Source organism: Mustelus asterias, chromosome 25, assembly GCF_964213995.1.
Source record: "Mustelus asterias chromosome 25, sMusAst1.hap1.1, whole genome shotgun sequence".
NCBI lineage: Eukaryota > Metazoa > Chordata > Chondrichthyes > Carcharhiniformes > Triakidae > Mustelus > Mustelus asterias.
Window position 1 is genome coordinate 48,050,501 of NC_135825.1, and position 25,573 is coordinate 48,076,073.

The 25,573-nt window shown below is 45.8% G+C and overlaps 2 protein-coding genes across 20 annotated transcripts in view; both read left to right on the forward strand.

The window, feature by feature from the left end:
* LOC144479160 (transcriptional enhancer factor TEF-5-like) overlaps positions 1–25,573 on the forward strand; it is a 260,276-nt gene that overhangs the window by 180,859 nt on the left and 53,844 nt on the right. For 7 of the 19 annotated variants that reach the window (XM_078197725.1, XM_078197727.1, XM_078197736.1 and 4 more), the window contains 2 exons: positions 505–567; positions 654–716. In XM_078197725.1, coding sequence (XP_078053851.1) covers positions 505–567; positions 654–716 — 126 coding nt within the window. The remainder of the gene's footprint in view (positions 1–504; positions 568–653; positions 717–25,573) is intronic. The other 12 variants (XM_078197730.1, XM_078197739.1, XM_078197732.1 and 9 more) reach the window with 2 other exon arrangements.
* rpl10a (ribosomal protein L10a) overlaps positions 6,571–25,573 on the forward strand; it is a 368,503-nt gene continuing 349,500 nt past the window's right edge. The window contains exon 1 of the mRNA XM_078197747.1: positions 6,571–6,575. Coding sequence (XP_078053873.1) covers positions 6,573–6,575 — 3 coding nt within the window. The 5' untranslated portion in view covers positions 6,571–6,572. The remainder of the gene's footprint in view (positions 6,576–25,573) is intronic.

Here is a 25,573-nt window from a genome sequence, read left to right on the forward strand (position 1 = left end):
CCATTGTTCATTTAAAAAGGGTGCAACACCTGGACATGTTCCTTTTGCCTGCAGAGGGAGAGGCCACAGCGTATAAATATATGTAGTTGCTAGCTCGTGTAGGTGAGCCACACCGCAAGCCCGACTGGTCAGCTTAAATTAGTTGTTAGTGAAGAGTTCAGTTGCTTTTCCTGGAGCAGTCCTATAGGAACTCCGAAGGCTCATTGCTGCTTACCAATGTCAATAAATGCCGACACTGGCTTTGAGAACAAAGGCAAGGACGGAGGAATATTGCCTGCCGGGAAGCAACGTGGCTGTCGGTTGCATGGCTGTTTGCAGCTATAGAGTTTATAAGCGAGCTTGAGAAGGGTTGGGGAAAGAGGGAGATTTTTTACGGGAGGCCTGGCTCTGCATGCCCTAACTAACCAACTAACTCATTAATAATGTAAGCACTGTGTACACTCGTGACAGAAGCATCGTCGTTCATTTGTGTTTTTTGTCTTTTAAATTATCTCGTTGACATAGGTGTCTAGTCACATACAGGTGTTAGCCAGGAAGAAAGTGCGGGAATACCAAGCAAGCATCAAGGTATGTGCAACCGGCATGAATCCGGGGGACGTTCACCTCCATGGTTACAGGCTTTTCTTTTTCTTCCCCTTTGCTCTTTCCTGCAGGTGTCTAGTCATATGCAGGTTCTTGCCCGAAGGAAAGCTCGTGAGATTCAGTCCAAGCTGAAGGTATGCGCTTCTCTGCTTTGGCCTTGTGATTGGCTGCTGGCAGAGGCTGAACAGCAGAAGCATGAGTTCTGATAACACCAAATCCAAATCCCGTTTTTCCCCGCACTTCAGCAATTACTGAAAAAAAAATAACGTGCTATCAAAGTTTTTCACCTTGCACTCATCAGGATAGCTCGCACGAATTGCCCAACACTAAGGAGGGGGAAACAACAATTTAGACTGCATGAAGAGAGAGTGCTGATGGAGAGTACAACGTGGAACAGTTAACTGCCCAGCTTTGTTCAAATTCAAACTGGGCACTTCAATTAGGGAGGGGGTCACATTTACACTTACCACGCCCAGCAGTGCACTGTCTTCACATTGAAGACTTTCGCACCCTCATATCAGTAAACCATTATTGCTAGAGTAACTAGTCTTTTTTTTAAAAAAGCCCTTTGAGTTTCTTTTGGGTTTCTCCAAAAACAGCCTAACGATGTGTAGGATATTCTAGAACTAACTCAGGTAGGTCAGTCAGAAGATCTATGTAGACCTAGGTTTCTGTGGGCTATCTCACCTTCTCACCGTGTAGAAAAGAGTGTGTAGCAATTGACCGTTAAGAGACTGCTTATACTCCTGAATGGACTAGTGTAGTTTAGTGTGGCGCACTTGTCCAAATCCTTTGCAAATTTGCTGTCAGCTGGCTGGTAAAGTGGAGAACTTTGCAACATTCCCCTAAGGCAAAGAAATGTTGTAATGATAATGTCAACCCACCAGCAACCTGTGCACTTTTCACTGGATGTTGCTAGGATGTTGCCTGGTATGGAGGGTCTTAGCTATGAGGAGAGATTGGGTAAACTGGGCTTGTTCTCCCTGGAAAAACGGAGAATGAGGGGAGATCTAATAGAGGTCTACAAGATTATGAAGGGGATAGATAGGGTGAACGGTGGGAAGCTTTTTCCCAGATCAGAAGTAACGTTCACGAGGGGTCACGGGCTCAAGGTGAGAGGGGCGAAGTATAACTCAGATATCAGAGGGACGTTTTTTACACAGAGGGTGGTGGGGGCCTGGAATGCGCTGCCAAGTAGGGTGGTGGAGGCAGGCACGCTGACATCGTTTAAGACTTACCTGGATAGTCACATGAGCAGCCTGGGAATGGAGGGATACAAACGATTGGTCTAGTTGGACCAAGGAGCGGCACAGGCTTGGCGGGCCGAAGGGCCTGTTTCCTGTGCTGTACTGTTCTTTGTTCTTTGGACGTCCCGCTGGAGAGGAGGCTGAACTTTCCATGGCAGCCAAATAGCGATGCCACATTTGAAACCGATCTCACTCACTCTGTTGAAGCTTGATGTTTTGCCAGCAGTCGGGAAGAGCCTCCTTTCTCTGATCCCACCTGTAGACTGTCAGGTCACGCTGGGATACACCTCCATGGGTATCAGTAAAGTTTATTTATTAGTCCCCATTAAACTTACATTAACACTGCAATGAAGTTACTGTGAAATTCCCCTAGTCGCCACACCCTGGCGCCTGTTCGGGTCAATGCACCTAACCAGCACGTCTTTCAGACTGTGGGAGGAAACCCAAGCACCCGGAGGAAACCCACGCAGACACGGGGAGAACGTGCAGACTCCACACAGACAGTGACCCAAGCAGGAATCGAGTCCCTGGCGCTGTGAGGTAGCAGTCCTAACCACTGTGCCACCGTGCTGCCCCTAAGCTGTAAGCTGCTAACCAGGGTTGCCAGTGATGATCAAATGTATCCCTGGAAGTTTCATCGCAAGACTTGACCCCCACACTCCAATCACTAAAATCAGCCAACTTATCCAAGCTCGCCACAAAAACAGAGCATATTGGAAAAACCCAGCAGGTCTGGCAGCATCTGAGAGTTTTTCCAGCGTCTCTGTTTTTGTTTCGGATTCCAGCATCCGCAGTATTTTGCTTATTTTAGTTCTTACATCCATCCGTCATGTCCTGCCTTTTTTTTTGCAACAAAGCAAAAAGACTCATTACCCCTTTGGATGATCTTAAACTTCCAGCCCTTTTCTCCAGTTTTCAATATTTTTATATCTGGTAAAGAGAAAAGCTCCAGAAAGTGTTAAATAAAAAAACATTTTTTTTAATGTTCCAGTGGTTTTTCTCCAGGGTTGCACACAGCAGTGTCCTGGAAATTGATCTTCGAATCATGGAAACTAGAAGCAGGAGTAGGCCATTCGGCCCTTCAAGCCTGCTCTGCCATTCATCTTGATCATGACTGATCATCCAATTCAATATCCTGATCCCCCTTCCTCCCATATCCCTTGATCCCTTTAGCCCCAGGAGCTATATCCAATTTCTTCTTGAAATCAGATAACGATTTTGCCTCAACTACTTTCTGTGGCAGCGAATTCCTCACATTCACCACCCTCCGGGTGAAGAAATTTCTCCTCACCTCAGTTCCATAACGTTTACCCCTTATCCTCAAACTATGACCCTAATTCTGGACTCCCCCCACCATTGGGAACATTCTTTCTGAATCTACCCTGTCTAACTCTGTTAGAATTTTAAAAGTTTCTACGAGATCCCCTCTCACTCTTCTAAACTCCAGTGAATATATTCCTAACCGACTTAGTCTCTCCTCATGTGACAGACCTGCCATCCCAGGAATCAGCCTAGTAAACCTTTGCTGTACTCCCTCTATAGCAAGGACGTCCTTCCTCAGATAAGGACACCAAAACTGCACACAATACTCCAGATGTGGCCTCACCAACGCTCTGTACAATTGCAGCAAAACATCCCTATCCCTACACTCAAATCCTCTCACTATGAAGGCCAACATACCATTTGCCTTTTTTACTGCCTGCTGTACCTGCACGCTTACTTTCAGCGACTGATGCATGAGGACCCATGGTCTCATTGAGTATCCACTTCTCTCAATTTACACCCATTCAAGTAATAATCTGTCTTCCTATTATTGCTACTGAAGTGGATAACCTCACATTATACTGCACCTGCCATGCAGATGCCCACACACTCAGCCTGCCCAAATCACGCTAAAGCATCTCTGCACCCTTCTCACTGCTCACCCTCCCACCCAACTTTGTATCGTCTGCAAAGTTGGAGATAATACATTCAGTTCCCTCTTCCAAATCATTAATATATAATGTGGACAGTTGGGGTCCTAGCACAGATTCCTGGAGACTCCAGGCCAGGGTTGGCAGCCCTGCTGCTAACATCTTGGTGAAGGAACCAGTCTCGTACAAAGCTAATTTTTCTCAGCCTGTCCCAGCACAGAGCCACACTCACCGATTCACACGTCAAGAAACTGTGGGCGTGCGCCCATCACCATTGTCCATTGGTTTAAGATCAACAATGTGGTAAAGCCTGATTCCTTCTCTTCAGTCCCTGGGTAGGGTCGAGGGAGAACTCCACACGGGATTGATCCCAGGCTTCTCTTGGAAAGAGAAGGCCGAGGGGGTGACCTAATACAGAAGTTTTTAAAATCCTCGGGGTTTGATGGGATAATTAAATGTAGAGAAGATAGTTCCACTAGTAAGAGAGAATGAAAGTTGGGGCCATTAAGTCGCTGATAACTCCAATAAATGTGAACCTTTCTTACCCAGGGAGTGAAATGTGAAACTTGCTAACACAAGGAGTAATTATATTGAATAGCATATGTGGGTTTACAGGAATGCTGGATAAGTAGATAGGAATATACACTGACAGGGTGACATGAAGTCGGGTGAGACAGGGGGCTTGTTTCAAGCATAAACCACATGGACCGAATGGCCTATTTATACCGCAATTCTAAAAATGCATTTAATAACCTCCATTACTGGCCCAGCTGTAATGAACCAATAGACCACGGGTCCAATCTCACACTAAATAAATTCCACATTAAGACAGCACTCCAAATATTATTTAAAAAGAGACATTTATGCATTTTTAAGAGTGGTATGTTACTGCCACTGAACGTCCCCAACACCTGTCCTAAACAAATAGAGATCAGTGTTGACCCATAACCTCCTGGTCCTGGGGAGGTTGACGGTTCAGGGAATTTGGGAGAGGGCATTGTCACTTTATTGGGAGCTTCCCAATCAGCCTGAAGAAATCTCACTGCAGAAAACCCTCCTCACAGCCAGGAAAACCTAGCACTAAAGTGAAGCAACAAACCCCCAGCTGGGCCGATACACTTATCTTTACCAAGATGAGCAAAAGAAATGTGATCCCGCTCCCGTTCAGTGAACTGTGACAGACTTGCAGCTAAGAACTTCCTTTTAAAATCCTTGTGTGCTGGAGTCTAACAAAGACAGCGGCTAGCCCCAGGTGTGGCCAACTTTGCAAGTTGTCTTTTCACTGAACTTCCCCTGGTGTTATCAGAACGGTGTTACCCTGAGGTTCAGCCCTCTGCTTCTCTCTCTCTCGCTAATTATGGGGTGACTGTGTTTTTTATTTTGGCTTTGTGGCAGTGTGCAGTGAAATTGCAAACTAACCAGCTTCCCCTGCTTATTAACTAAACCCCCTCCTCTCTGTGCGATCTCTGCTTCTATAGGCTCCCTAACTTCCTCCCTGCAATCTAGCTCCACTTCCTTCCTCCACAGTAGGTCTTTCCTCCACTCAGTCGCATCTGTTGAAACCGCTTTGGAGTCTTGTACAAGGCTGACTTCCCGATTAGCTGGTCCACAAGGGACACATACTCTGTTATTCTACGGTGAAATGAATTAACTGAGAGATTGCATTGTGAGACAGAAACAACATCTGATATCTTTGCCAGGTCCGTGAAGGTGGTGAGGGGTGACCTAATTCAGTAGTTGACACTCTAGACAAGGCACATCTCTTCCTTCTGATAGAGGAAGCCAGACTGGGGATGGGGGAACAACCTTAGCGCACAAACTCGGCCACCTAAAAGAAAATTCATGGAAAAAGTCACTCACTGTGTGAGAACACAATGCATTGCATAAGTAGGTCATTGCAGAAGTAGTTCCATTTCCAAATACCTGGACAACATCAAGACTTGGGCTGACAGGTGGCAAGCCACATTCATGCCACACAAGTGACGGGCAATGCCCATCTCCAACATGAGAAGATCTAACCATCGCCCCAGTTCGGAATCTGCTTCTGTCTCCCCAACACTAGAAAATGAAAAGAAAATTCAGGCTCAAAGGGCCTACTCCTGCTACTATTTTCTATGTTTGACGTTCAATGGCGTTACCATCGCTGATTTTACCCACTATCAACATAATAGGGGTTACCATTGACCAGAACCTGAACTGGGCTAGCCATATAAATACTGTGGCTACCAGAGCAAGTCAGAGATTGGGAATCCCACGGTGAGTAACTTATCTCCTGACTCCCCAAAGCCTGTCTACCAGCCAAAAGGCAGTAGTCAAGAGTGTGATGGAATACTGTCCACTTGACTGGATGAGCGCAGCTCCAACAACACTGAAGAAACTCGACAGGATTAGAGATTCAGAAAGGATGTTCCTATGGTAAGGGAGTCCAGAAGAAGGGCTCATAATTTGAGGATAAGGGATAAACCTTTTAGGACTGAGGTGAGGAGAAATTTCTTCACCCAGAGAGTGGTAAATGTGTGGAATTCACTACCACAGAAAGTAGCTGAGGCCAAAACGTTGTGTGATTTCAAGAAGGAGTTAGGTATAGCTCTGGGGGCTAAAGGGATCAAGGGATATGGGGGGGGAAGGCAAGATCAGGATATTGAATTTGATGATCAGCCATGGTCAAAATGAATGGTAGAGCAGGTTTGAAGGGCCGAATGGCCTACTCCTGCTTCTAGTTTCTATCGTCCAAGATAAAGCAGCCAATTTGACTGCCACCCCATCCACAGAAAACATTCACACCCTTCGCCACTGACACACAGTGGCAACAGTGCGTAACATCGACAAGATGTCTTGTAGGAATTCAGTAAGAAGTTTAACAACACCAGGTTAAAGTCCAACAGGTTTATTTGGTAGCAAAAGCCACACTTCTTACTGTGTTTACCCCAGTTCAACGCCGGCATCTCCACATCATTGTAGGAATTCACCAGGGATCCTTAATCCTTCCAAATTCATGATTGTATTAATCTGGAGGTTCCTGTCCAAGACACTCAACATCCTGACCTGGAAATATGTCGCCATTCCTTCACTGGGTCAAAATCCTGGAACTCCCACCCTAATAGCACAGTGGGTGCACCTACACCTCATGGACCACAGCAGGTTCAAGAAGGCAGCTCACCTTCTTGAGGGCAATTAAGGAAGAGCAATGAATGCTGGTCTAGCCAGTGATGCCCATAAGTGAATTTAAAAAATGATAGGAAGTGAGCAAAATGAGGGAGATTAATTCAGGAAGTAAGGTTATTAAAGGGAGAATGGTAAGGGACTGTAGTTTAAAGAGGAGTTGCCATAGTTTAATAGTAAAATGGCTTCTGTTATATTAGTTTAAAAACCGTTTCCTGCATTTTTTGATGAAATTGCCAGTAGTTTAAGAAGTGATCATTGCCCAACAGAGTGGATTGTCGATTCATTCCGAATTTTCCTCCTGCTTGATGTCCATTCTTCTTCATCCAACCCGAATCAATTTTATTCCCCATCAATCCTGAGGCCAAGGCAAGCCCAGTTTGATTTGACAAGATGCTTCTGAATTTGAGCTCCGCAATTGGATGGATCGAAGGGCGACTTCCTAGTTCTTGTGTTCTCATTGAGAATGTCGTCTGACCGTCTTGTGGGACACGCAGTGGTAGACAACCCCTCCCCACACCTACATTCAAAAATCCTATTTCTTGCCTCGCCAGCAGTTTGGAAATATCTTAATCGACCTTCTGCTGGGAGGTAGTTCATGCTCCTTGGGGCCATCGCAGTTGGAGACTGGGAGCGTGGTAGAATGGGGGGAGTCGTGGGTCACGGTGGAGAGGGAGAAGCCAGAATCCCATCAACTCGCGTTCTACCATCAGTTTGATGTGGAGATGCCAGCGTTGGACTGGGGTGAGCACAGTAAGAAGTCTCGCAACACCAGGTTAAAGTCCAACAGGTTTATTTGGGATCACGAGCTCTCAGAGCACTGCTCCTTCATCAGGTGATGAGGATGATGACTCGCCTGATGAAGGAGCAGCGCTCCGAAAGCTCGTGATTCCAAATAGACCTGTTGGACTTTAACCTGGTGTTGTGAGACTTCTTACTGTACCATCAGTAACGTTGCCACAGTTCGCACACTCCTGCCGTTAATCCTGGAGATTTTTGACAGATGGCACCAAATCCCTTTCCTCTCTCTAATGAGGGAAGCTGAACTCATGGTCAAGAATCGACCAAGCGGGTTCTCCATTTAATGAAGATCCCTTAGTTGTGAATGGAGATTGGGTAGGATGTGGACTCGAAGAGTAAAATGGAGTCATAGAACACATTGTTTACATTTTGCAGCAAGCAGTTGGTGGTAGACTTCAGAAATAATCTTTACCATGTCTACTCCAGGAGAAGTTAGTCCTTTTCTCCCCTCAGCTTGGTTAGTAATTAGAACTTCCCTCCTATCAGCGTTGTGGGTGTACACCACACAGAATGCAGTGGTTCACGGCCGCAGCTCACCACCACCTTCCCGAGGGCAGCCAGAGAGGGGCAATAAATGCAGTCTGGTCGCTGTCACCCTTACCCCAAGAATACAGTTTGAAAAATGGACCAGGAAGTGATTCTGACTCCTGTTCTGAAACATTAAAGTGAGTGGTTGCTAGGGGGAGCCAAATCCCAATGAGCTGCACCTTTGGATTTTCCTGGAGTGGAGAAGATCAGAAAGCACTCCATCTCTTTTCCCCAAAAAGTTGTGCCTTGCTCACATCCCCCCCTTCTTCACACAAACAGACGGCAAGTCTCAGCGGGCCTGGCAGCATCTGTGGAGACACAACAGAGCTAACATTTCGAGTCTGGACGACCCTTCATCAGAGCTAAAGAGAACTGGAAATAGGATGAGTTTATATTATCGTGGGGGTCAGGATCAGGGGTTGGATAGAGGGCCAGATTAAATTCAGCAACTTCAGACTGTGAACTCTCACCTCCACTTTCACCCCATTTTTTATCAGTCTATTTTAATTTTTCCATTCCTTTTTATCCTACTTTCCATCCTTTTTTCCCCCCTTATTACCGTCTCCCCTCCACCCACCCCGACCCCCTCGGGCCATTTGTGACCTGTGCCAGGTTGTCCTTTGTCACGCTGCCTACCTTTGTTCTGCCAGTAACTCATTTTGATCTCTTAATGGCCGCTATTAGTGCTATTCTTAGCCATGATCACCACCATTTACATTCCCTTTTCTCTTTTTGTCCATGACATCTTTGTCAATCTCTCCCTAGCCTCCACCTTTCACCGGCGCTCTATTCAGCCCCTACTGCACTTTCCCTCCGCCCCCCCCCTCAACAACAGTATAAATCTCATCCCATTTCCAGTTCTCTTTAGCTCTGATGTAGAGTCATCCAGACTCGAAACATCAGCTCTGCTCTCTCTCCACAGATGCTGGCAGACCTGCTGAGATTTTCCAGCACTTTCTTTTTTGGTTCCAGATTCCAGCATCCATTGTAGTTTGCTTTCACTAACCCGTATTCTTTGTTTCACTAACCCGTATCCATTCTCCTCTATGTACTGTACCTACTGGCTTTATCATTCCTCGGGCAGGAACACTCTCTGGGCATCCTGAAGCAGCAGACTATCAACAGCAGGCACCATAGAGGGTGCTGAGGTGAAGCTCACTCCCGTGCTTGTCCAACTCCCGTGCACACACGCTACATCCAGCTGGAACCGCCTCCGGCTACTTTATCATCTCTCTAACCCAGGGAGGGTGCTGAGGCCAATTCATAGCATGTTCTCTTGCCATCCCAACTGAGATGAGGTACCTTTATGGTGGATACCTTCCTAGTTTGTGTTGCTGAGCTCTGTGCAACGCCTGAGCTGCTGAACACTCGAGGTGAACACAGTTATTGATACACAATCTGTGGGAAGGTGGGCTATGTTCCTGCCCTTTGACTGATAACTTCTGCCACAGCCAGTGAAACGAGGCTGGTGGACACATGGTGCAGTGCCTGAAGGATGCCTGCTTGGTCAAGTTGTGTCTGCTTGGAGGGGATGGAAGAGCTACATGATGTTGGAATTAGTCTGTGTCTGTCCAGGCTCACCTGGGTTGGGTTTGTTCTTTACAACATGCATTTGGCTCTCTCTGTACACAGCTGCAGCTGCGTATAGAGAGAGCTTGGCACATCTTGGCACAGAAATAGCAAAAAGCTAAAACTGTTGAGGAATGGTGCGAACCATTTTCCCTCCAAGACTCCACACTCCTTCGCCGCACAGTCAACATCACGACCCATCCTGGACAGGCTTATCGGCTATCGACTTCTGCCCTGTCATTCCCACTTGGATCAGGGTGTGATTCTTGCATTTGAATCCCCCACAAGATCTGAGGTAGTGTTCAGACCAAATAAAAACATCACTACTTTATTCCAGCCACCTAGTCTCCACAACTGGGCCCATTCCGCAAAACCCCTCCTCTCCCCTCTCCACCCCCACCATCGAAGACAGTGACTTCTGTTGGGCCACAATTTCATTGCCTTTAATCACCAAGTGATTGGGTTTTTTTTCATTTCTGAACTGAGATAATAAAGATCAGACCCAAAATTAAAACCCCGAAGTTCAACAGCTCAGGCAGCAGAGGAAAATAGAGCCATGGCCTATCATTACGACTCCTAGCTTAGCAAGCCCACCTTCATTGTTAGTTCTCCATTAATCTTCACTCAGTGAGAAGATGGACCCTCCAGTTTCTCAAACCAGCTTTTATCAGCAGTCCAGTGTGTCATTGGTTAGCAGTATCATTCTGCTCCAGTACATTGTCGAACAAGGGCAGCAGATACATGGGAAACCACCACCTGCAAATTCCCCTCCAAGCCACTCACCATCCTGACTTGGAAATATATTGCCGTTCCTTCACTGTCGCTGGGTCAAAATTCTGGAAATCACTCCCTAACAGCACTGGGATGCGCCTACACCACATGGACTGCAGCAGTTCAAGAAGGTGGCTCCTTCTCAAGGTCAATTAGGGATGGGTAATACTGGCCTGGCTCCCCAATACCCACATCTTGTGAAAAAGGGTTTCTTTTTACAGTTGGCTATTTTAATAGGATTGGTTAACAAGAGTGGTTCTGTGGCAGGGAGTGGTCAGTTCCAAAGGTGTTTGTTCTGTGATGGTATGAATGGTGCATTACTCCTTTTATTACTGACCTCCCCAGAAAACCACCACAGCTAACACCTCAATCTTTGATAAACTGGCATCTTTGTCAGAGGAAGACCCTTTGGTTGGTTTACTGTATAGAGCAGAAGTAATTTTAGGTACAAGGATTCATTTAGATGCCAACTCATCGCCCAGTTTTTGGGTCTTCAGGTTTTCATGTGATTCAGTACTGGTCAATAAATCAGGATAGATCATCTTCTACATGGAGTAATCCCGATATCTTCCAATATTCTCCATGTCTCTGGACAACCAGTGTCTGAATTTAACTACACACACTCGCAGTGAATTCTTATTTGTCCTGGAAGGGTCAATAACATTGACTTATTGGGGGATGCACTAACTTTACAGGCAACCTCCCTCCTCTCTTTGCTATGTGCCACCAAGCATGTTCTTGCTGTTAACCCCACCCGTCACACTCTTTCATTTGTTCCTTTTCCCTAAACACTTCCAGCATGCTGCATGACTAAAAGGCTGGTTCTAGACTTTTGCCCTGTTTTCATTTCCTAGACTTGTCTACTTTCTCCAGTACCAATGAGGTTCATGATTTGTTAAACCAAGGAGTTGAGGAATGACAAGAGGAAGAACTGAATGAAAGATTGAGTCCCTATTGGGACACCGAATTAATGTATTGTCTGCATCCAGTAGATCTATCTACAGAGTTTTGCTATCAATTGGATTTGGAATTTCAGTTAACCAATGTCTTTTATACTGTGTATGAGAAGGGTCCTTAATATGGACATTACAAGTCAATAACAGTTCTAATTACATACATCAACCCAAGACAGCATCTTAAAGGGGAGTAGTATTTCCTCTTTCTAAGTGTCTTTTGCCAGAGTAAATTAAGTTTTCTCATCAATGCAGTCCTCTGGAGATGTGCATGAGCCACACATGGTGCTCCATTATAGAAACATAGAAATAGAAACATAGAAACCCTACAGTGCAGAAGGAGGCCATTCGGCCCATCGAGTCTGCACCGACCACAATCCCACCCAGGCCCTACCCCCACATATTTACCCGCTAATCCCTCTAACCTATGCATCCCAGGACTCTAAGGGGCAATTTTTAACCTGGCCAATCAACCTAACCCGCACATCTTTGGACTGTGGGAGGAAACCGGAGCACCCGGAGGAAACCCACGCAGACACGAGGAGAATGTGCAAACTCCACACAGACAGTGACCCGAGCCGGGAATCGAACCCGGGACCCTGGAGCTATATTATAAAAAAGAATTCCAGCTTGCAACCTGGATTTCTGTGTTCAAACTCCTGCCAGCGAACCAGTGTGTGTCCACCCACCCCAGCATGCACCTCCTGGGAGGAGCAAGTCCTAACCTGTTGGTGGTACAATGTTCCAGCTGGCCATCGTTGAAGCAGCAGGTTCTTAACTCTTGGTGGAGAAATTGGTTGCTCTGTGACCTTGAGTTTTCATTCGCAAAGGCAATTCATCTCCCAAGGTTTCAATCTGTAACTGCTATTGTAATGAAGGTGTTCAGAAAAGCAGGTGCTATGACAATTCCCACGTTGGAGGCTCCAATCAAATGAGGCTTTGATCTCTTGTAATTGTTTCCCTTTACCCGAATGACATGCCCACCCTAGGGTGAAGGGGATTACACATATCCAACTCATTTTATGTGGCTGTCTAGTTGATTAGTCAGTACAGCAAGCAGCTCATGCTTGTAACAGGAGTTGCAGTCCTGGTTATGCACAGGCAACTTTTATTAAATGCCCCACATTGGATCTGTCAAGCTGTTAGAGGACAACTAGGTCACAGGAATAAGTGAAGGAAATTCCTGAGCCCTGGATCCAACTCTGAAAAGAGAAGAAGAAACAGGTAGAAATAAGACTTAGATGCAGCTTAGCCAGAACGGACAGTGAAGGGTGAGAGGGATTGCTACCAGAGTGGAGGGGAAAGGTGGGAGGAGCAGCTATTCCCTGGTGTACACCCAGAGTAGACTACAATTAATTTATCTCCATGCAAAACCCAGGACACAAAACTAATGAAATCTCAGACTTGCATTTATATAGCACCATTCACCACCTCCCAATTTGATTTATGGCCAATTTCTGAAATGTAGACTGTTATAATAGAGGAAAGTTGGTAGCAAATTTGGGCACAGCAAGACTCCACAAACAACACAGCAAATAATAATGATCAGAATTTATGTTGGTTTCAGAATATATATTGGCCAAGACACTGGTGAGAAATTTTTAAAAACTGCAAAATTAGTGTGAAGTAACAATTGCTGTAAAGTTGTTGACCACAATATTAGCTGTAGTGTTGAGTAGATAGAAAATCTTCAGTACTTGCTGTTAATTCAGAGTAAATTGATGTACAGCTGCTTAAGCATTATTACAGCTTATGATATAGGCAGAAGCACACCCAATACTGGTGTTATTTTGGATGGCACAATGGTTAGCACTGCTGCCTCAAACGCCAGGGACCTGGGTTCAATTCCCAGCTTGGGTCACTGTCTGTGTGGAGTTTGCATGTTCTCCCCATGTCTGCATGGGTTTCCTCTGGGTGCTCCGGTTTCCTCCCACAGTCCAAAGATGTGCGGGTTAGGTTGATTGGCTCTGCTAAATTGCCCCCAAGTGTCAGGGGACTAGCAGGGCAAATACGTGGGGTTAGGGCCCAGGTGGGATTGTGGTCAGTGCAGGCTCAATGGCCTCCTCCTGCATTTGTAGGGATTCCATGATTTTGAAGCCTTTCCAACACCTCAGCTCATTGAGCTGAATGGCGTAATGCAACATTGGATTAACAAGTTGCAGAAGAAGTGTTATCGAGACTGGGAAAGGGTAATGTTGTCCCAATGAAGCAAAGCGCTTACCCTAATTATGCAATGGAATGAGTTGAATGTTGTTACACAAGAGGATAGCCCAGTTTAACTGGCAGCTGGAACTGATAGTTAGAACCTCGTATCCATAGTATGTGTTCATGCTGATTTACATTTATCTAAAACTATTCTCATGGACTCTAAGGACTAAGTTGTAGTGTAGAAATTTAATAAATACAGGAATTAAGTCAATTTTGTATTACAGGAAAATTAAAATGCGACAGATCTTTTTCTAAAAACTCCAACTGAGTATCAACGACACTTAATGCAGCAATTTCATTCCATTCCAGAATGAAAGCAGATTGTTTAAATTCTCAACCTTCAGTTCCATATTTTAAAAATCAGTGGCGTTATTGCTGCTCTTTCTTCATTGGTGACCCATCGGGGCAATATTTAAAGCAACTGTTTAGAAACATAGAAAACTACAGCACAAAACAGGCCCTTCGGCCCCACAAGTTGTGCCGAACATATCCCTACCTTTTAGGCCTACCTATAACCCTCCATCCTATTAAGTCCCATGTACTCATCCAGGAGTCTCTTAAAAGACCCTATTGAGTTTGCCTCCACCACCACTGACAGCAGCCGATTCCACTCGCCCACCACCCTGTGTGTGAAAAACTTCCCCCTAACATTTCCCCTGTACCCACACCCCAGCACCTTAAACCTGTGTCCTCTCGTAGCAGCCATTTCCACCCTGGGAAAAAGTCTCAGAGTCCACCCGATCTATGCCTCTCAACATCTTATATACCTCTATTAGGTCTCCTCTCATCCTACGTCTCTCCAAGGAGAAAAGACCGAGCTCCCTCAGCCTATCCTCATAAGGCATGCCACTCAATCCAGGCAACATCCTTGTAAATCTCCTCTGCACCCTTTCAATCTTTTCCACATCCTTCCTGTAACGAGGCGACCAGAACTGAGCACAGTACTCCAAGTGGGGTCTGACGAGGGTCTTATATAGCTGCATCATTATCCCCGGACTCCTAAACTCAATCCCGCGATTGATAAAGGCCAGCACACCATACGCCTTCTTAACCACCTCCTCCACCTGTGGGGCCGATTTTAGAGTCCTATGGACCTGGACCCCAAGGTCCTTCTGATCCTCTACCGTACTAAGAGTCTTTCCCTTTATATTGTACTCCTTCATCCCATTCGACCTGCCAAAATGGACCACTACGCATTTATCTGGGTTGAAGCCCATCTGCCACTTCTCCGCCCAGTCTTGCATCCTATCTATGTCCATCTGTAACTTCTGGCATCCCTCCAGACTATCCACAACCCCACCAACCTTCATGTCGTCGGCAAACTTACCAACCCATCCCTCCACTTCCTCATCCAGGTCATTGATGAAAACAACAAACAGCAAGGGTCCCAGAACAGATCCCTGGGGCACACCACTGGTGACCGACCCCCAATTAGAAAAAGACCCATCTATACACACTCTCTGCCTCCTTTGGGCAAGCCAGTTCTGGATCCACAGGGCAGCAGCCCCTTGGATCCCATGCCCTCTCACTTTTCCTAGAAGCCTTGCATGGGGGGGACCTTATCGAAAGCCTTGCTAAAATCCATATAAACCATATCTACCGCTTTCCCTTCATCAATGTGTTTAGTCACATTTTCGAAGAACTCCACCAGGCTCGGAAGGCACGATCTGCCTTTGACAAAGCCATGCTGAGTATTCTTGAGCATACTAAACCTCTCTAAATGCTCATAAATCTTGTCCCTCAGGATCTTCTCCATCAGCTTACCAACCACTGAGGTTAGACCCACCGGTCGGTAATTTCCTGGGCTATCCCTATTCCCCTTCTTGAAAATAGGAACCACATCTGCAATCCTCCAATTCTCCGGCACCTCTCCCGTCTCCATCGACGACGCAAAGATCATCGCCAGAGACTCTGCAATCTCTTCCCTCGCCTCCCACAGTAACCTGGGGTACATCCCATCCGGACCCGGCGACTTATCTATCTTGATGCCATTCAAAGATTCCAGCACAACCTCTTTCTTAAAGTCCACATACTCAATCTTTTCAGTCCACCGCAAGCCCACAGTACATCCACCCAAGTCCTTCTCCTCTGTGAAAACCGAGGCAAAATACTCATTAAGCACCTCTGCCATTTCTACTGGTTCCGTACTGACTTTCCCGCCTTCACCTTTTATAGGCCCTATTCCTTCACGTCTCATCCTTTTACTCTTCATATATTTATAGAACGCCTTAGGGTTTTCCTTAATTCTACTTGCCAAGGCCTTCTCGTGACCCCTTCTGGCTCTCCTAATTTCCTCCTTTAGTCCCTTCCTACAAGCCGTATACTCATCTAGATCCCTATCTTCGCCAAGCTCTCTGAACCTTTTGTACGCTTTCCTTTTCTTCTCGACTAGGTCCTGCACAGCTTTTGTGCACCACGGTTCCTTTAACCTACCAACTCCTCCCTGTCTGCTCGGAACGTTGTCCTGTAGAACTCTAGACAGACATTCCTTGAAAAACTGCCACCTCTCTTCAGTAGAGTTCCCTGAGAATACCTCCTTCCAATTTATTCCTCTAATTTGCTGCCTTATGTCGTTATGTTTCCCCTTACTCCATATAAATGCTTTCCTAGCTTGCCTGATCCTCTCTTTTTCCAATGCAAGCATAAAGGAGATAGAGTTATGATCGCTATCCCCAAGATGCTCTCCCACTGAGAGATCTGACACCTGTCCAGGCTCATTGGTCAGTATCTGATCAAGTACAGCCTCTCCTCTTGTAGGCTTGTCCACAAGCTGTGTCAGGAAACCCTCCTGAACACACCTAACGAACTCCTCCCCATCCAATCCCCTTACCCTGGGGATATTCCAATCTATGTTTGGGAAATTAAAGTCTCCCATCACAACAACTCTGCTATTATTGCATCTCTCTCCTGTCATTTAGAACAGACATATTGCATTAACCAATCAATTCTAAGTGATCCCAAAATGACTTGTGTCAGAGTGTTAGGGCACCAGTTATTACACTGAAGGAATGCTTGGATAGTGGTGGAGATCCGGAAAAATCAGGAAAACCGATAAGTTTACATCTCTGTAGTGCCTGTCACTACTTCAGGATATCCCAAAACACTTTGCACACATTAAATACTTTCAAAGTGTAATCACGTGTCTGAAACGTGGCAGCCAATTTGTGCAAAGCAAGCTCCCATAACAGCAATGTAACAGTGACCAGATCGTCTGGTTTTTAAAAATGGTGGAGGGATGAACATTGGCTAGGACTCACCTGCTTGTATTCGAATAGTGTCATAGGATCTTTTACGTCGACCCGATTTATCTGAAAAATGGCACTTCCTGCAGTGCAGCACTTGGATTTTGTGGAGTGAGATTTGAACCCAGAAGCTTGTGACTCCAGCCATGCCTGACACAATGGGTTAAAGTTTATTTGTTAGTCACAAGTAGGCTTACATTAACACTACAATGAAGTTACTGTGAAAATCCCCTAGTCGCCACACTCTGACGCCTGTTCGGGTACACTGAGGGAGAATTTAGCATAGCCGATGCACCCAACTAGCATGTCTTTCAGACTATCGGGGGAAACCGGAGCACCTGGAGGAAACCCACGCAGACTCGGGGAGAACGTGCAGACTCCGCACAGACAGACAGTGACCCAAGCCAGGAATCGAACCCAGGTCCCTGGTGCTGTGAGGCAGCACTGCTAACCACTGTGCTGCCCTCCCAATTAGTCTTGAGCAGTGGAGGATAATGAACAACGCAGAATGGGATGCCGGTTTTGTGCAACACTAGTCGTACAATAGGCGGCTGATCTGGCGTCACACGTTGCACCATCACCCAAGTTCTACCCCGATCTATTGAGTCGCGGAACTTACAAATCCATTGCTTATTAAAAGACAGAAACTAGACAGGAGCAGTATATGCACTTAGGAAGTATCCATGATGACCTTAGAAGGGATAAGATTCCCAAGTTAAGTTCTATAATTTAGCCCTGATGAAGTAGGGAATCATAGAAACCCTACAGCACAGAAAGAGGCCCTTCGACCCATCGAGTCTGCACCGACCACAATCCCACCCAGGCCCTACCCCCATATCCCTCCATATTTACCCACTAATCCCTCTAACCTACACATCTCAGGACACTAAGGGCAATTTTAGCATAGCCAATCAACCTAACCTGCACATCTTTGGACTGTGGGAGGAAACCGGAGCAGCCGGAGGAAACCCACGCAGACACGAGGAGAATGTGCAAACTCCACACAGACAAGTGACCCAAGCCGGGAATCGAACCCAGGTCCCTGGAGCTGTGAAGCAGCAGTGCTAATCACTGTGCTACCGTGCCGCCCCAAAAGTTGCACCTTTTATATTAGAACTTGCATCAATGCTCTCTCAAGTTTAAAATCTCACGTGAAACTAGTTAAATGAAAGCCTGTAGGTATCCAGAGTAGAACATGGGGCTGGATTAAAGGTTGTTAAAGCAAACATGTAACAAACAGACATTAAGAGATGCTAGAATGGGAGAGTTGGGGGGAGGTGCTATCAAAGGACGGGGTTTGTTGTCTTTCTGTAGAACAGAAATCAAATTGCACATGTGCGTGTATACAAGTACGAGTGTTTACATGTACACCCACATCAGCAGGAGTGTGTGTACATGTACAAAGTATCAGCACACTGACAGTCTGCGGAGTTTATAGTTTTTTTCAGTGTAGGCAGCTTCCCTCCCACCATTGGGAAGAAGACATTCCCTGCAAATATAGACTCCCTTAGGGACTCATCTTCAGGAGACGATACATCCATCCAGCCATAAATAAAAAGCTTTTAGAACTGATCCTCGTTATATTGGCAGAGAAAAAAATGAGAAATCCAATCCTTTTAATGTTCAACTTTCCCATTCCAGATGACTCTGTCCAACAGAGACATTTGCAGAAAATACCAGCGCAGAAATCAATAGAAATCTGATCATCTTGATGCATTACATCATCCAAGGTCAACAATGAAATCTCCCAAATCACCTTCTCCGAGAGAGATTTGTTTCCACAATTAGTTCTGCTGCTTTCCCGAGACAAATTAATATTTGAGCAGACCCGATTACAAGTTTACATTTATACTTCTGACCCAGCATTGAATTATTTCTATAGTAGCAGGCTGAACAAGAACAGCTGCTTAGCACCACAACACAGTCAAATGTTTACAGAATAAAATATTACACTTTATAAACTCATCATGGTTACGGTCAGTGTCATTTATCATAGAATCCTACAGTGCAGAAGGAGGCCATTCAGCCCATCGAATCTGCACCAACTACAATCCCACACAGGCCCTATCCCTGTAACCCTATGCATTTACCATAGCTAGTACCTCTGACACAAAGGGGCAATTTAGCCTGGCCTATCAACCTAACCTGCACATCTTTGGACTGTGGGAGGAAACCGGAGCACCCAGAGGAAACCCACGCAGACAAGGGGAGAACTGCAAACTCTACACAGACAGTGACCCAAGCTGGGAATCGAACCCGGGTCCCTGGCACTGTGAGGCAGCAGTGCTAACCACTGTGCCACTGTTATCCTGTGTGGATATTAACCCTTGAAATATGCACAGGCTAAACAATGAGGGGGGGTGTTATAATTGAGGTAACTAAGGGTCTGTAACTCATCCCATCAACTTCACAGCATAGCTTAAGCTGCTGGAACAGTTTGAAGACTGGAAGGTCATCCCCATGTTCATACAAGCAATTACTCTTCAGAACTTCACTCGACCTTCAGACATAATCAATCACATGTATCTGTAATTCACTTTAGAAAGGTTTAAAACTAGACTGCAGATCAGCACTACCACTCCAGCAATTTTTTTTTTTAAAACCTTGCATTCCTTTTCAAATTTAGACATTCTGACAGGAAGTCAGGCAGAATGGTTTTAAGCAAATGGTAAGAGGAGACGGTGAACTTAACTATATAATCTATCGATCATCTGAGCGACAAAATCGTACAAGAGTAATGGTCACTATAAAACAGTCGACAATCCCAGGATCCCGGGTCTCCAGCACCAGTGTCTGAAATTGTAACCAAATGGTCAGGTTTCCAGATTCCTCCTCAGTCCCTCAGTCCCCCAGGCTCTGGCTGCAGTTCAGGGCCTTTGTTGCAACTTTGGAAGTTGATATGAGTTATGCAGCATTGTCGCAGGAGACTTGAAACATCGGAGATAGAGGGAGCACAGGGTTTGCAGCTCCAGATTTAATCCTGCCTCGACCAACTGGGTTAAAATAGCAGCAAGCCGCACTCCTTGCTGTTCTCTTGCCCACCTTCATTTTAACAGTGCAGGTTTTGGATCAGAGAAAGGTGCCCACCACAGACAAGCTTGGTATTTGGCATGAGACAGTTACACCCCTGACTGACCCTGCAGTGAAGTCCTGGGGGGGGGGGGGGGGGGCAGGGCACAGCAGAACAGCCCAGGATGGGTTTATGGGCTAGAGCATCTTCCGGACACCACAAGGGAACTCTAGACCTTCCCAGTCTTGGGATACACTTCCCTCTGCTGTCATCTCCTCTGGACCCTCTTTATTCACGCTCCACCCCACCCCCACGCCAGACCACTTAATCCCGGTGCTTAATCACATCCCCAGCAGCAGGCCCCAAATCCCAATCCCATCCATTGCTCAGGTCTTGCTTCCTGCCAGTTTGAGGTTGGGAGTTCAATGTGAAAGTGATACCTGGGAATTAAAATCCCATAGTAAGAAGTCTTAACAACACCAGGTTAAAGTCCAACAGGTTTATTTGGTAGCAAAAGCCACTAGCCTCTCACCAGGTCTTAAGGTGGCACAGTCCAGCGAACCTCCCGCTCACACTCTTGCTCAGTACACAAGAGCTTTATGTTCAGATCTCAGTCTTTCTATCCAAAATCTCCAAGCCCACAAAAATCAAAGCAAGCAGAAATAGTAACCGAAATTGGACTGGATTCCCAAAGCCTGGGTTCAGAGTTGGGACATCCCAACACTTAGGGATATTATAAACAGAGCGTCAGAACACCATCCAAATCAGGTTGTAGTGGGTGCAGTAATAACATCTGATTTTCAGCAAATCACAGGAGACCCTGTTCCGTACATTCTTCATACACCAGCACTTTCATCCCTTAAAGGAAAAGACACACAAAGGATTAATGCGTCATCCAATTCAAAGTGCGAAATCAGAGTTATTTTTACAAACAGTTGCCTGTGATTTATTTGGCCTGTAATTTTATCTTGTATAAACAAAAACTACATTTGTTTCAATAAATACACTGCGGCATGGACAGTATTTGCCTTACAAGGCGCCATTTCAACTGGTTGATATCAGTTCTCAGATTAGCTTCAGAGGAACACGACAGCCAGTGTCTCAGGGGTAACGGAAATCTTCCAAAAACAGCACAGCAGCGCTGCCAAGCTCCCCGAGACACACATTCACAGAGGCACTTCAAGAAAGTCCCCCATTAAATCACAACTCAGCCTTTCCTTGGTCCGATGTTGCATGTAATTTCTACATAATCCTAGACAAAACATAACCAGTCTGTGCACATGTTCATACTCCGCATGGGCTTCCTCCCACTTTACAAAATCTTGCTATTCCTTCCTCCCTCTTACTTTGATCTACACTCTTATATAGACTGGGGAAAGCCTGACCACTGCCTCCAGCTCTCACACTGAAACTGGCACCATTGACATTCTGGGGAGGGGGTCATTATTAACCAGAAACTCAATTGGACCCGCCCCATAAACAGGCAAGAGGCTGGTTGAATTAAAGCATTAACAGTCTATTATGATTTAAATGTACGTCACAGATTAATGGAAATACATGGCACTACAGTCCCTGAAGACAAAACCCTTACTCCAATCGACAGTACAAGTTTCTTTAGAGCAGTGGTTCCCAAACTTTTTTCACTGGGCCGCACTTTCAGAATAAAAATTTGCTCACGCCGCACCAAATTTTTTATTGATAAGAAATACATTCAAAAACAAAACAAAAAAAAAACCCCCTAGCAGTGCTTGGTTCATAACATAGAACACAACTACTTCATAATATCATGGGACATCCAGAAAGTATAAAACAACGCTTGTTTAAACCATGTTTAAATGTTTCTTTGATTGTCCTTGAATCTTCCCGCCACACTTGCCATCCTCTCTCGCCGCACCAGTATGGGACCCTTTGGGAACCACTGCTTTAGAGAATGCTGGATTGTTCACATCCATGTTCAGAGCAGTCTTGACTGCACAGGGCAATAAATTCAAAGCACTCAGGACCTGGGACCAAAACGTCAGGAAATGGTTGAAATGGAGAGATGGGGCGGTGGGGGTCACTCACCGCTTTCACTTCTTCACCTTGATTTTTTTCAGCCCAATTGTGAATGTTCGCACCATCAGTGATGGGCAACGAGGTTAGAGAAGCCACTGGGGCTTGACAGGACAAATGACATTTGCTTATAGCCTGTGGGTAACCTTTGTCTATCACAACAGCGTAACTTCAGTGTGTCAAAGCCAGGGATGCAGTCAAGGGGGCTGCACGGTGGCACAGTGGTTAGCACTGCTGCCTCACAGCATCAGGGACCCAGGTTTGAATCCCAACTTGGATCACTGTCTGTGCGAAGCCTGCACATTCTCCCCGTGTCTGTGTGGGTTTCCCCCGGACGCTCTGGTTTCCTCCCACAGTCCGAAAGATGTGCATTGGCCGTGCTAAATTCTCCCTCAGTGTTGCTAAGTTTTCCCTTAGTGTACCCGAACTGGCGCCGGAGTGTGGCGTCGGGGGGATTTTCACAGTAACTTCATTGCGGTGTTAGTGTAAGCCTACTTGTGACACTAACAAATAAACTTAAAGGTTGTGGGCAGACTCAAACCACAATTGTCATGAATTTGGAGGATTCTTCCTGGTAAGATGTAGGGGTGGGGGGACGAAAGATGCTGAAAGTTGCAATGAAGCAAGCTATGGAAGACTAGGCAGATAAATTAGCATCCAACTTTGTCTAGAGCAATGCATCAATATTCACATCAGAGAAAGATTTAAATAACGTTCAACAATTCCCAACTTACTTCCCCACTGTGGAGGCAGCGAACCCTGTATCAAAAAGGAACTAACTCTCTGATGTACCCTACAAAGCAGCTGTGGTAACACCATTAGCAAACTGGGCCCCTCGTCAGAAGGTGACAAGTTCACTCCCCACTCTTGGCCCCGAAACCTAGACTGATTGTCCAATTCATTACATGGAAGCATGGAATCCTACAGTGCAGAAGGAGGCCATTCAGCCCATTGAGTCTGCATCAACTACAATCACAGCCAGGCTCTATCCCCATGACCCCACGCATTTATCCTAGCTAGTCCCCCTGACACTAAGGGGCAATTTAGCATGGCCAATCCACCTTACCCGCACATCTTTGGACTGCTGGGGTTCAGTGCCATTCTTCAGAGGAGATATTAAACAAAGGCAGATTCAATGATTTCCCTGGTCAGGAGTTTCCTTTGGACACTACGCAGCATTGTAGGAAAAACAGTTCTCGTCATCAGCTGTTCTTTCCTAGTCATTGACTACTTACTTGTTTGTGGGATCTTGCTCTGTATAAGAAGGTTGCTATGTTCACCAACACAAGTGACTGAACTAAAAAATGTTTTACGATATTTACTATATAAATGCAAGTTACCTCATTGTACTAAAAACAAGCATACCTTAGCAGTGCTACACACGACCAAACTACACAGCAAAGTTTACACTCACTGGAATTTGCGCTATTTTAACATCTGTTTTGAAGTTTGTCCAATTAACATGCTTGCATCGCCCAGTGCAAAATGAAACCAGTTCCAGAACAAAATGGAGCAATTCATATCTTTACATAGTTTCAAACAAGCTGCTGTCACCATATTATTAAGAATCTACCCAACTTTTAAAAATTTCTTTATGAAATGTGGGCGTCGCTGGCAAGGCCAGATGTTGTCCATCCCTAATTGCCCATAAGAAGTCCGTGTGGTGTAGGTGCACCCACAGTGCTGTCAGGAAGGGAGTGCCAGGATTTTGACTCAGCGACAGTAAAGGAACAGCGATATCTTTCCAAGTCAGGATGGTGAGTGACTTGGAGGGGAACTTGCAGGTGGTGGTGTTCCCATGGTGTCTGCTACTTCTGTCCTGTGTAGTGGAGGTCATGGATTTGCAAAGTGCCTGAGCGAGTTGCTGCAATGCATCTTTTTTTATGGTACACATTGCTGCCACTGTGCATCAGTGGAGGAGGGAGTGAATGTTGAAGGTGGTGGATGGGACACTTATCAAGCGGGCCGATTTGTCCTGGATGGTGTTGAGCTTCTGGAGTGTTGTTGGAACTGCACTCATCCAGCCACATGGAGTATTCCATCACACTCCTGACTTGTAGAAGATAGACAGGCTTTGAGGAGTTAGGAGGTGAGTTACTCTGCTCAGAATTCCCAGCCTTTGACTGCAGTATTTATATGGCTAGTCCAGTATAGTTTCTGGTCAATGGTGACTCCCAGCATGTTGGTAATGGGGGATTCAGTGACTGTAATGACATTGTGAATGTAAGGGAGATGTTTAGATCTCATCTTATTGGAGACGGTCATTGCCTAGAACTCCTGTTACTTACCACTTATCCGCCCAAGCCTGTATGTTGTCGCGGCCTTGCTGCTCATTGACACAGACTGCTTCAATATCTCAGCAGTTATAAATAATAGAATATTTCACACAAATCAGCCAACATCCCCAACTCTGACTTAATGTTGGACGGAAGGTCATTGATGAAGCAGCTGAAGATGGTTGCTCCTAGGTCTCTGAGGAACTCTTGCGACAATGACCTGGAACTGAAATGATTGACCTCCGACAAACACAACCATCTTCCTCAGAGCTAGATATGACCTCCAACCAATGGAGAGTCCCCCCACCCCCACCGATTCCCATTGATCCAGGGCTCCTTGATGACATACGTGGTCAAATGCTGCCTTGATACCAAGGGTAGTCACTCTCACCTCACGAGTTCAGCTCCTTTGTCTATGGACCAAGGCTGTAATGAGACAGGAGCAGAGGTGGCCCTGGTGGAACCGAAACTGAGCTGAGCAGGTAAAGTGTCACATGATAGCACTGTCGATACCACCTTCCAATGCCTTGCTAAGAGTGGACTGATAGGACAGTAATTGGCCAGGTTGGATTTGTCCTGCTTTTTGTGTACAGGACATGCCTGGGAAATTTTTCCTGTTGCTGAGTAGATACCCATTTTGTAGCTGTACTGGGACAACTTGGCTAGGAGTAAAGTTAGTTCTAGAGCACAAGTCTTCAGTACTATTGCCAGAATATTGTCAGAATCCATAATCTTGGCCTTCAGACATTTCTTGTGGAATAAAGAATTGGCTGAAGATCTGTGGTGCTGGGGACCTCCAGAGCAAGCCGAAATTAATCATCCACTCGACATTTCTGGCTAAAAATGGTTGCAAATGCTTCAGCCTTATCTTCTCCACTGATTTGCCCGACACCCCTATCATTGCACAAGAGGATATTTGTGGATCCTCTGTCTCCAGTGAGTTGTTTAATTATCCACCACCATTCACAACTGGATGTGGCAGGACTGCAGAGCTTAGATCTGATCCATAGATTGTGAAATCGCTTGGCTCTGTCTATCGCATGCTGCTTCCGCTGTTTGGCATGCAAGCAGTCCTGTGTTATAGCTCCAACAGGTTGACACCTCGTTATTTAGATATACCTGGTGCTGCATCTGGCTCTATTCACTGAACCAAGGTTGATTCCCCTGGCTCAGTGGTAATGGTAGAGTAGGGGTATGCTGGGCCATGAGGTTACAGATTGTGGTTGAGTCCAATTCTGCTGATGGCTCACAAAGCCTCA